This window comes from Ceratina calcarata, unplaced genomic scaffold (assembly GCF_001652005.2).
Source record: "Ceratina calcarata isolate Rehan_Ccalc_2016 unplaced genomic scaffold, ASM165200v1 scaffold390.2, whole genome shotgun sequence".
Taxonomy (NCBI): domain Eukaryota; kingdom Metazoa; phylum Arthropoda; class Insecta; order Hymenoptera; family Apidae; genus Ceratina; species Ceratina calcarata.
Window position 1 is genome coordinate 795 of NW_017162324.1, and position 11496 is coordinate 12290.

The following is an 11496-nucleotide window of genomic DNA, read 5'->3' on the forward strand; positions in this document are numbered from 1 at the left end:
GTTTCTAATTTATTCATCTCTAATTTATTGTAAATATATTGAATAATTCTGATTAATATATTAATGGAAATGAATATTGGCATTTTTATTTCATGTTCCTTGATCAAATGACTAATCCCTGTTTTCGAAGTGCAATTCTTCAGCAAAATACTAAAGTCTTAGTTCCAAGTATACTAACCAAATGATTATTTCAAATATCATGCAGTCAGATCGCATAATGTTTTATTTTCAAGATTAGTTCTAATCCCATGCCTGTCTTCGCAGTCGGGATCTAATGGAACCTTTAAATCGAGAAAATAAGTCGGCTGCTACTAGTAATTTCCAGTGCGCACGTCCCAAAAATCCCCCACGATATGCCCAACACTTGCGCGGAGAACGGCAACTTCAGGGAATTGTCTCACTCCATCTCACTCCTGTGGAAATAACCTTGTTACACTGATTACACCATTATATACTTACGAACTGTGAATTTACAAATTTACACGGCGAACAAACTGTGGGTAATAAAATATATAGAACCGAGATGCATATTAAACCGGTGAATTGCACACCATAAAAATTGCAATAGACAGAATTATAATTTCATTCTCAGTTCAGTAAAGATAAGGTTCGGCGACTCGTTCTATTAAATTATAGTGCAATGAAGATAAACATGCATTACTTAACATGTTTTTCTTTTAATAACAGTATTTATACAAAGTACCATAACTATGGAATGTGGACATTATAATAGTTTGTACTTTTCTACACATCGCTAAATACCATTTAGTTCAGTGATGAACCTAACTTAACATGAGGTGAAACTGGATATTAGCAGTAAGCAATAATAAGTATAAAGGTAATACGAAATGGAAGCCCAAGAAAACGAGCAGTTCGTCTCATTTCCATTGTCAGACGTTCATGATGGTATGCAAGATAATATTATATCTCACGAGGAGATTTGTGAGCCTATGGATGAATGTGATCTCCAAGAAGGTTACACAGAAGTAACTGTTACAGATGTTGACTCCAACATTACAGAGGGACAAGTCGCTGTTGAGATTTTATCAAAACAATCAGATGAGGAAGATGACAATCGTGTTGTTTATCCGATATACATTAAGGAAGAAGAACCACAGCAATATACGTCTGGAGATGACGAGTCCATGGCTGTTGAAGCATTAAGACAACTGGGGGGCATGTATCCTTGTTTTGAAGATAAAAAAGTAGCTTGTACAACTTGTACAAATCACTTTACACAGACAGAGTTAGCAGAACATCATGAAACTTGCGCGGACACTAAATTATCGTGCATTACTTGCGGCGAGAGATTTGAAAGAAAGATCGATTTAAATAACCATATAGTTTGCCATCAGGTAGATCGTCCACATGCCTGTCGGACTTGTGGTAATTTATTTCGTTCCAAAAGCAATTTGAGATGCCATATGTTGCAAGTTCACCAGGTGGAAAGACCTCATAAATGTAACATATGCGGAGCTGATTTTCAGAGGCCATCTAGCTTAAGTAATCACATGAAAATTCATACCTATGTCGCTGGCCGTGCAATTATGCACACTCAGGGTGTTAATGAGTCGCAGTCAGAAGAAACATTTAAAAAGTGGCCTGAGAATATAACAGAATCTCAAAACAGTGGAACTGTGGAAAGTTATGATGCAGTGCAATGGACGGTACCGTCCTATAACTTTCCTAATGAGCAAACTACTATTAATGCAATATCTGATACGGAAGAGAAAATAGACACGTTATCCGAGTTTACCGTAATGCCAAATGGAGAGGTCACTCAATTTGAATATAGCCAACAAAATAATATAAGCAATCAGCAATACACTCTGTCATTAAACTCGTTCAATAATGCCGATACAATGGTGAAAGTTAAACCTCTGTCATATAACAGCGAAGTCGAGGCAAATGATTCGAAACGGCATACTTGCAAACATTGCGGTGTTAGTTTTTCTCGTGCAACAGCACTCGTTTCTCACGAAAAGATTCACGCGTTTAAGAATTGGAACATGCCGATTGAGTGCGAGTACTGTGACAAGCAGTTTCAAGATGCGAATCATTTAGCAACACACCAAACAACCTGTGGCAAAAAATTAATGCAGCATGGTAATGCGGAACAAGGCATGGCGAACAATAAATGGTGCAAGCATGCCTGTTCCGAATGTGGTAAAAAATTTACTACTAAACAAAAAATGTTCCGACACCAATGGATCCATCGGAAGAAGACACATTCCTGCGAGGTATGTGGATCTCAATTTGAAAAGCAAAACGAATTAGATGAGCACAGATTATCGGCTCATCCCGGGGATTCGCCGTTTACTTGTACGGAATGCGGTAAAAGTTTCGTGTCGCGTCAGGGACTTTGGGAACATGGAAGAACGCACGCCGGCAGTCCTGCACACTTCCATTGCGACACGTGCTCGAAAACGTTTTCATCACGGCAGGGCTATTTAATACATCACAGGACCCATACAGGAGAGAGACCATACGGCTGCAAATTCTGCTGGAAGGCGTTTAGAGATGGTGGAACGTTAAGAAAGCACGAAAGAATTCATACAGGAGAGAGGCCCCATGTCTGTCCTCTCTGTTCACGGGCGTTTAATCAAAAGGTTGTTTTAAGGGAACACGTCCGGTGGGTTCACGCAGCGGGAAAGAATGATACAGAAATAACTGGCCCGCCTTTCCCCTGCTCTCTATGCGGTGCATTGAATCAGGATCGGGACGAATTATGTGCACATATTGTCAAGCATTCTGATCAAATGATCGCGGAGGCGAAAGCTAAAACGATTAACAATGCCACGAAGCCGAAGACGAAAAAACTAAAAACATGTACGAACGCCCAAGCAGAAAATAATGTAACTTCAGGAGAAAACTCTATTGCAGAAAGTGAAAGATCGGATGATATACGGAACGATACTTTCCTTGTAGTCACCACCGAAAAGCGTGCACTTGATATTACGACTCATAATGAAATAACAACGATGCATTTAATACAAACTTCAAAGCAACCAAACACTTTCCATCTGATATCGAAGCAGAACGACTCGTTGCCTGTTTTAACGTTACCGAATCCTCAGGGCCACGATGAGTTTTCAAGTCAAATTGCACAAATAAGTAATAACGATTTATCTATGGACATAGTAAACACTAAGTTAAAAAGAGATGTGAAAGATGAGACGGAGGAGCAGTCGTTAGTCGAGGAGGGGCCGTCCCAGACGGTAATCCAAGTGTTACACTATAATGAAGAGGACAGTGATAATGAGGATTTAGTCTGTGGTATTTGCGGGGAGGAATTTAAGGATAAAAAAATATTGATGGAGCATGTAAAAATACATATTTAGTAATTATTATTGATGTTACTACTTACTGTAAAGATAGTGAAAGCAAACATGTCTCATGTTTCTAAGAGAAAAAGGTATGCTGCAATATAACTCTGTTAAATATTATTTCTAATTATAGTAAAATAAGATTTTCTATGTGTCTTACAAATGCACCGATACTAAAAAAATTGTTTTCTTTGTATTCAGATTATGTTTTGGTAGATATTTTTAATTATTTTTTTATTTCTCTGTCATGTTATCGGGTTTAAATTGCGGCGATTTATGGTGTACATCTTATAGAATAAAATGTAGGTAAAAATTTATAAGTTAAAGTTATGTAAACCACATTATTTGGTTTGAAGAAACATATCGCAAAGAACAAGTAAACCTGAAGATTCAATATGATTCGTTCAAATTATTTAACTTTCGTAATATAAAAGTTTATTTATAATTTAACAATAGCGACCGAACTAAATGATTTAAGATATAAAATGTGAAATGCAATAAAGAAATAAAGTACATTTTATTTTCTACAACACACCTATGATTTTATATGAAAACACTTTTCATGGATAGTTCCAATAGTAATGTTCGAATTGTAGCGCCATTCATTCCCATAAAATTGAATGAGTTCCTCATGTGTCACTTAACCGAAATACGAGTGCGCGGTATTTTGTAACGTAAACAATCGTGCTTTGTAATTATCTCGTAACGTGCCGCGTTGTTTTACTAACAATTACTTATTGGATATCAACAAACAGCCAAAGAGAGGTAAGTAACAATATTCAAAAGAATTTGATAAATTCGTATTTTATACACAAGTATTAAAAAGTACAAAAATATTATTCATATTTTTTACTATGCAATAAGAATTCCAAATCTATTTTTAAAGAATACGAGCTAACAGTTAATAGTTCCTCTAATTATTTTAACATTTCATAGTTCCTCTAATTATTTTGCTATGAAATGCTAACCTGTACTTGACGTTCTTTCTCCTACGTTTACTTTGTCTGTCGGAACATTGGATGAACGTGTGTAACGTGTCCGATTGCGAACGTATTATAAAAGAAATGCATGTGGAAAGTGTATTATAACTAGATAGAAACAAGTATATTTAACGTTTATTGCATTAAATGGAAAAAAGTTTATTTTGAAAATAAACTTGTAACCTTAAACGTCGGTGTATGAACATTCGTAATCTGAAAAGGTTATGTTATGACGCCGCTGCATCGTTTTGATAGACGATTAATCGCGAAGTAAATAGTATTGGAATAAAACGAGAGAAGTTTCCGAAGTCATTTATTAAAACGTACAAAGATGCCCACTTGGAATCAGATTCAAGCGCAACTTCGAAATCCGAATAATCCGGTGGTATTTTTCGACGTGTCCGTCGGTACCACAGAAATCGGGCGGATGATCTTCGAGCTCTTTGAGGATGTTTGTCCAAAAACATCAGAGAACTTTCGACAATTCTGCACGGGAGAGTACAGAAAAGACGGTGTGCCATTGGGTTTCAAAGGTGCTATATTTCATCGAGTGATCAAGGATTTCATGATCCAGGGCGGCGATTTCGTAAACGGTGACGGTACTGGAGTCATAAGCATTTACGGCGGTGGTACCTTCCCTGACGAAAATTTCACATTAAAACACGACTCACCTGGGCTATTATCCATGGCCAATAGCGGTAAAGATACTAACGGTTGCCAGTTTTTCATCACGTGTGCCAAGTGTAATTTCTTGGACGGTAAACACGTCGTTTTTGGAAGAGTTATCGATGGACTTTTGGTTATGAGGAAGGTGGAAAATGTTCCCACGGGGCCAAATAATAAACCAAAAATACCTGTGACAATATCTCAATGCGGACAAATGTAATAGCTAAACGATTGTAATTTATATTTTTATATTGTAAACTAGATATAAAGTACCACGAAAAGCGTGTTATATTTGTCGTAATTAAAGAGGCACATTTTAAAAAATCGAATTCCTTTTTACTACTATTTAATTTTTTTAATTCTGATCTATAATAAATTGGTAATTAATACTGAAATTATTCATTTACTTGAGAGCAACTCTTATTGCCCTCAGGTACCTCGTTAATTTCTTATTAATAGAGATTGGCTATCAAGAACCGATTATGAATACTTAGACAGTTAATAAATTGCATATTGACTAACGAAATGATGAGTCGAATCAAATAAAGGTGATCGAAAAATTCTGATGAAGAGAAAATTAAATAAATGAGTAATTACAGTACGAACTTCAATTTTATTACGTTAAATTTACATACGAAATAAATAATCACTGTAAGTACAATCTAGATTGCATTGTGCTGGATACAAATCCAAACGCGTCTGGAATATCAGCGATCTCTCCGGAGAGAAACACGTAATATATACGATCTAATTAATGTTTAAGGACAAAATTCCAACCGTAAACGTTAGGTCTTCATTTCGTATCTATTTTCGAATAATCTAACACGAGATTATCGTCTTTTTCGTACGTAATTCGTTCGTGGAACGATCATAAACATAAGGGAATAGACCGAGCGTCGAATGTATTTTTGTTGAGCCCGTAGAAGATAGAGAAAGCATGCTTTGAATGAGTTTCTGTCTCTCCCACTCTCGCATACAGAAAGAAAGTAAACTCTTCCATTCATTTTCTTTCTCTAAATCGCCTGGTTCCAAGTCTCCCACTCGAGCACTCGGTCTATTTTCATATGTTCACGGAAACGATTTGATGTTATATCTATTGATAGCCTAAAAGACAATCGATGTTCTTATTTCTGTATAACTACATATTAAACTTTAATTACGTTCTAACTTGTTAGATGAATGACAAATCGTATTCGATTGTAATCGCTATCGATCATCTGACGCGTTTACAAAAATTAGTACAATTCCTACGTGTATGAACGATTATTCTCGTCAGCATATTATCTCCTGCCCTATTTTCATTTAAATACGAAAATAAATTCCAGTTCCACTTACGTTGCATAAAATCGTGCGTGGAAAGGCGAATTCCCAAACGATTTGCCAACTTCCCAAAGAAGCTCCTCATCGTTAATGCCTTCTAACAGCAGGCAAACTCAATTCAAATGTAACGTGCGAGAAGACACATTCTTTTAACTAATACTCGGAATCCATTCGATCGAATCCCATCTCAAAGAGAAACGTGATCCCCGTCATTGGCCGTTCCCTAAAAAACCAACAAAATTCACGGAACTATTCTCGATACTTTTATACGCGACCCGGTCGGGTTTCGAAAAGCTTTTCGCATTAATTCATCGATCATCTTGGTATCATCGTCGGGATCGTCACGACCTGAAAAAACATTACATCGTCAGCAGCTCACGGCAGCGATAGGAGCGGGTCCCTCCTCTTGGGTACCGTGAGCTGAGACGCGATCTACCTGCTATTACAAAACACGTCTTCCTCGATGGTGTCGACCTGCGCGTTATCCTCGACGACCATGATCGGTGTAGCGCCGTCGTGGAGGCTCGACTTCGAGATCGATCGTTTGTAAACGTCTCTGGTTACGCTCCTGGTGAAGCTGAACTTCCGCACGAGCTTCTTGTCCAATGCCGCGGGACTCTTCGGTCCCTTCGCCCTGAACTCGTCTTCGGTGCCCTCGTAATGAGCGAGCATCACCTCTGTCGCGTGCTCCTCGATCACGTCCACAGCGTAATCGATATCATCATCGGTCGCGTTCTCTTTGATCACGCAGAATCTCAATATATATTTGCCCATGACTCTGGCTGGGATCATGTGAAGCCTCCCGGACGCGTTGATGTTCGCCAACAATTCCTGATTTATTTCGTCGCTCTCTTTTAACCGGAAACAAACGAGACCTACTCTCACGTCGTTCGTAATCTCGAATCTCTTATCTCGCTTCATTAAAGTTTCGAACCGTCTCGCCAGTCTGATATGATTCCTTATATATTTCTGTAATCCTGTTATTCCGTATGATCTCATTACGAACCACAACTTTAACGCCCTGAATCGTCTACTGAGAGGAATACCCCAGTGGCGATAGTCGATCGATTCGCCGGATCTGGCGTGCTGAAGATACAATGGATCCACGACGAGTGCCGACGTGAGTTTCACCCGGTCTCGCACCCATAAGCATGAACAATCGAAGTTCACCAATAGCCATTTATTCGGGTTGGTGTTAAACGAGTCCGCGTGTTGAATGCCAGCCATCAACGTTCTCATCTCTGGGCAGATGAACGCGTTCCCAGCATAAGCGCCGTCCACGTGTAGCCAGATGTTTGGGTAGAGTTTGCAGACCGGCCCGATTTCAACAAGATTGTCGAACGCGCAAGAGCCGGTGGTACCGAGCGTCGTCGAGACGAAGAATGGCACCAAGCCGTTCGCCACATCTTCGCGTATGGCAGACTCGAGTCGCTTACCTCGTAGGCAGCCTTTTTCGTCGGGTTCTAGAACGCGGAGTTTCACTAAGCTGATCATCGCCGCCTTCTCCACGCAGGAATGAGCTTCTGTAGAACAGTAAGCCACCAACCGTGGCAAAAACGCTGAATCCTCGGTGCTCGGGTCCTGTTCCTTCAAAGTCCGAATCGACTGGGTTCGTGCTGCGAGCATCGTGACCAAAATGCATTCGGAGGCAGAACCTTGTATCACGCCTCCACCTTTTGAACCTTTGTGCTCGGCCAGGAACTCTGGTGGAAGGTCGATCGCTTTTGCGTACCAGTCAAGGACGATCGTTTCTAATTCCGTGCAGGCGGGACTGGCCGCCCAGGAGAAACCTATGCAGCCGATCGCGTCGGATAACATGTCCCCGAGAATCGACGGGAATGAGTTGCCGGCTGGGAAGTACGCGTGAAATCGTGGATGTTGCCAGTGCGTAATCTGCGAAAGTATCGTCGGTCGTAAGAACTTGAATTTTTAACGTAAAGGTAGTCCACTTGTTACGCGCTTATCAATGATATACCAGGCCTACGTGTAATGTCTTTTGCGTGTTTCGTTTTTTTTTTTTTTGTATTAATAAACGTTTTATTTCTTCACCGCTTTTTGGCGGAACATATTCTTTAAGTTTAACACCTGTGTTCCGCTGAACACCAGTTAAGGACCACTGAAATAGAGTAATAATAAAAGTAAATTTCGGTACAATCGCTGGTCCGTCTACATTGATACGCAACGGCGATATTTGTAACAAGTGGCTACCCAGCTGAAGATTAGGATAGTTCGGATGATACGGATGATAGGACACACCGATTCACGCTTGATCGGTTTTTCCTATTTTTTCGTATTCGCGAATATTATTAATATCGGAAGAGGTGGGATCGATACTCGAGCCGACACTCACCCCGGGCATTATTTTGCTGTCCACGTCCCTTATTATCGTATCCCAAGACTCCCCTTTGGCCGGCGCTTCCTTTGGCAAAAGAGGCCTCAGATAACCCGGGTCCACGTTAGCTGTCACCCTTTTTCCCTCCAAGGTGCGCAGGTACTCGCATATGTACTCGATCATCTCCTTGCCGCGTACTTGAAACTCATCGATGTTCATGATAATCGCCGGCTACAATACGAAGCAGAGACGCCGGGTAGTTTAATCAACCACTTGTATAATATTAACAATATAAAAATACTCGAAGAAAGGAATTTAAGAATTCTTAGTGTCATACATATATGAATGCGTTATTATCGTACACATTTAAATGATTCAACGTGTTGAGCACGTTCGCGGCTAAATCGAGTCTACGTTTACATTTTTCACCGCTATTTATCGGTATCACAAACGTCATTCACATTCGAAGAGATACCTTAGATCAAATTCTTTTTCTTCGTCTTTCTTTCTTCGAATACCACCGCGATTCCGATTCCCACTCGATCGCCCTCCTGATTGCCGGGCAAGAAACTTTGATCCACTTACGCGCGTGACACACGGTCGATCGGATACAATTTTTATGCGGTCGGAAGTCGTACGAAGTTCTCGCGGCGGAGGTAACGCGTAACAGGTAATATACGTCCCGCGTTGGAACTGACACTGCTCGCACCTGGCAAAGCGCCGGTCTGTTTTATGCGCGCCTCCTCTTCGTACATCCCTGCCGCACGCAGATAAAATTAAGGCGGAGCTTCGCGAAAAATGTTCATTTACCCGTTACTTATTCATTAAGGATTGCGACACCGACGATCTACCGTGCCGCCCGTCACGCAAATGTTACCCTAAACATGGATTACCCACGCCTCGCTCGAAACTTGTTGGTTCAACCCTTCAAATTTGTCACTTCCGCTGAACTTGATAAATTTAGCTCAGGATTCTTCTTCCTCTCCTCCACATGGCATATAAAATTTTAGATACACTTTTATAGACTCCTATTTCTTTTCAATCAGTTTTTTAACAACAGCTTTTAATATTTTTAATAAAAAAGATTGATTAAAAAAGTTAGCGCTTGTTTGTCGGAACTGTGTAAAGGGATCTGACAGGGGGAAATTAATATCCGCCCCCATGGGGGCATCGCGGTGGATACCGAAAATCTGTATGAAAATTCCTGGGAAGGGTGGTCGACATCAATGGTGATGTACGCTGAGGGGGTCGCTGCTTCGATAAGTCGGCGTGTTGTCGATGATGCACGGGGAGTAAACTCGCCCTCTCTACCCCGCGTTTATAAATAGCCGTTTACTCTTCACCTACATTTACAACACCCCGTAGAGAAGCGGTGACAGGTCACCGCTCAATCTTTGTAATACACATACACGGATGCGGCCACATGCCGATCACACCGTTTTCTCTCTCACCGCCACCTTCACGCATGGTCTACCCGCTACCGACGTTTTCGAATTGGATCCCTTCGATCGGGACAGTGCCATCCCGGTGACAATTAATTTAATTAATTCATCGCGTCGTTCCCAGTGAATAAGGAACTTGGATGCTCTCAAGCGATAAGCTATTGATGTTATTGAAAAGTTTTCGACCAGCTTTTTGTACCAAGTCCATTAAATGTAAAAAATGTCTTGAGCGATTCTATGAGTTGCTTTGTAATGAAGGAAATAATATAATTATGTCAGATAGAAATTATTGTGCGAGGAAAGCCACACACGAATAAGATAAAAAATTAGGATTACATTAGTCAATTTGATGACCGTTTGCATAAAAGACGTTTCCAAATATGTGGGTATAATTTCAGGGATAGATTCAATATGATAGAATAAGAAAAAAGTTAATATGACGATTTGCCTTATATGAGCTTCTTTTCAAATTATAGCCGTTTTTATATGAAACCTTTTATTTAATCATTTTTATAGAAACTTTCCGAAGTGGTCACCCTCGGTTTGAATACAGGTCGCATCATAGATCTTTTCACTCTATTTTTTAGATTTTTATAAGAGAGTTGAATAGAAAAATTAAAAATCATGTCTTTCATTTTTTTCCTCGAAGATCTGACCTGTAGCAACTTTTCACTGTGAGTGCATCTCTCGCATATGAGTGCAAGGATCAAGGGAGTTTAAAGGAATGTAAAGAAAGCGCAATTCATACTCAATCGAATTCGTTTATTTGCTTGATATCTCTCAACAGACTTGCCCTAGCTCGTTCGTCACCGTCGACCGATCAATTACCAATTCTGGTGGACTATTAATTGTATCGGTATGCGAACCGATTGCGTTCACAGGTTTCGGTTGACGTAGCAGTTTTCGGTGAGAAATCCGGCGATCACGTATCCGACTCAAACCACACGTGCCGTTTCCGTTTCCACCGCCGTTTGCGTAAATAACATTTTGCATAAATGGAAGTGAAATTGAATAAAATGTCACTTATCGTTATAGTAGTAGTCGAAACACGAATGACCATCGGACAGAGAGAAGGAAAAAAGTATAGGCTAAACCGGACGGTCCGGGTGCATCGCCTACCCTCGGTGACCCCAACCTTTTCGATCGTTTATGACCTTTTTTCGATGTTCATATGGCGCGTTTCATGCTTTTTCTTAATTCCACCCCTCCGGTTCTCGACCCGATTCACGATTAACCGTGCGAGGCCGTGAATAATTCGTAGGCGGATCTACAATACTACTAAAAAAAATTATGGCATTACGAAAGTCTCGGAAATTGCCCGAGTTTATAGTACGATTACTCAGTAACAAATTATCAAAAATTTCTGGATAATTATAGTAGAGTTTTCGAGCTTCAATTTAAAAGAAAAATCATCGTCCTAATTTTCCCGT

At 40.2% G+C, this 11496-nt stretch overlaps 4 protein-coding genes across 6 annotated transcripts in view; 3 read left to right on the forward strand and 1 right to left on the reverse strand.

Annotated features, from left to right (window-relative positions):
• Window positions 1-374: 374 nt before the first annotated feature.
• On the forward strand, window positions 375-3858 carry LOC108626272 (zinc finger protein 595). 2 transcript variants are annotated; one of them, XM_026814677.1, is made up of 2 exons: window positions 375-906; window positions 1000-3858. In XM_026814677.1, the coding sequence occupies exons 1-2, from the start codon at window positions 849-851 to the stop codon at window positions 3339-3341; spliced, it is 2400 nt and encodes a 799-aa protein (XP_026670478.1). In that variant the 5' UTR covers window positions 375-848; the 3' UTR covers window positions 3342-3858. The 2 variants fall into 2 exon arrangements, with proteins under 2 accessions (XP_026670478.1, XP_017882352.1); XM_018026863.2 differs by having other exon boundaries at window positions 375-607; window positions 688-3858.
• Window positions 3859-3945: 87 nt separating this feature from the next.
• Window positions 3946-11496, forward strand: part of Rpp25 (ribonuclease P protein subunit Rpp25) — a 21624-nt gene continuing 14073 nt past the window's right edge. Inside the window, exon 1 of the mRNA XM_018026839.2 lies at window positions 3946-4091. The gene's annotated coding sequence lies outside the window, so the exon portion shown is untranslated. The remainder of the gene's footprint in view (window positions 4092-11496) is intronic.
• LOC108626258 (peptidyl-prolyl cis-trans isomerase H) lies at window positions 4223-5316 on the forward strand. Its single transcript, XM_018026840.2, has one exon. The coding sequence runs from the start codon at window positions 4638-4640 to the stop codon at window positions 5190-5192; it is 555 nt and encodes a 184-aa protein (XP_017882329.1). The 5' UTR covers window positions 4223-4637; the 3' UTR covers window positions 5193-5316.
• LOC108626255 (tyrosine decarboxylase) lies at window positions 5566-9833 on the reverse strand. Of its 2 annotated transcripts, none has more exons than XM_018026837.2 (4): window positions 9210-9833; window positions 8643-8855; window positions 6729-8185; window positions 5566-6640 (listed from the first exon to the last, which is right to left on the reverse strand). In XM_018026837.2, exons 2-4 carry the CDS (start codon window positions 8841-8843, stop codon window positions 6634-6636), a joined length of 1665 nt encoding a protein of 554 aa, XP_017882326.1. In that variant the 5' UTR covers window positions 8844-8855; window positions 9210-9833; the 3' UTR covers window positions 5566-6633. The 2 variants fall into 2 exon arrangements, with proteins under 2 accessions (XP_017882326.1, XP_017882325.1); XM_018026836.2 differs by having other exon boundaries at window positions 9100-9833.

Coding starts and splice junctions, on each gene's coding strand:
- LOC108626258 (XM_018026840.2), top strand. CDS start 4,638: ATGCCCACTTGGAATCAGATTCAAGCGCAACTTCGAAATCCGAATAAT.
- LOC108626255 (XM_018026837.2), bottom strand. CDS start 8,843: ATGAACATCGATGAGTTTCAAGTACGCGGCAAGGAGATGATCGAGTAC. Junction 8,186..8,642: donor ACAGCAAAATAATGCCCGGG/GTGAGTGTCGGC, acceptor ATACTTTCGCAG/ATTACGCACTGGCAACATCC.
- LOC108626272 (XM_018026863.2), top strand. CDS start 849: ATGGAAGCCCAAGAAAACGAGCAGTTCGTCTCATTTCCATTGTCAGAC.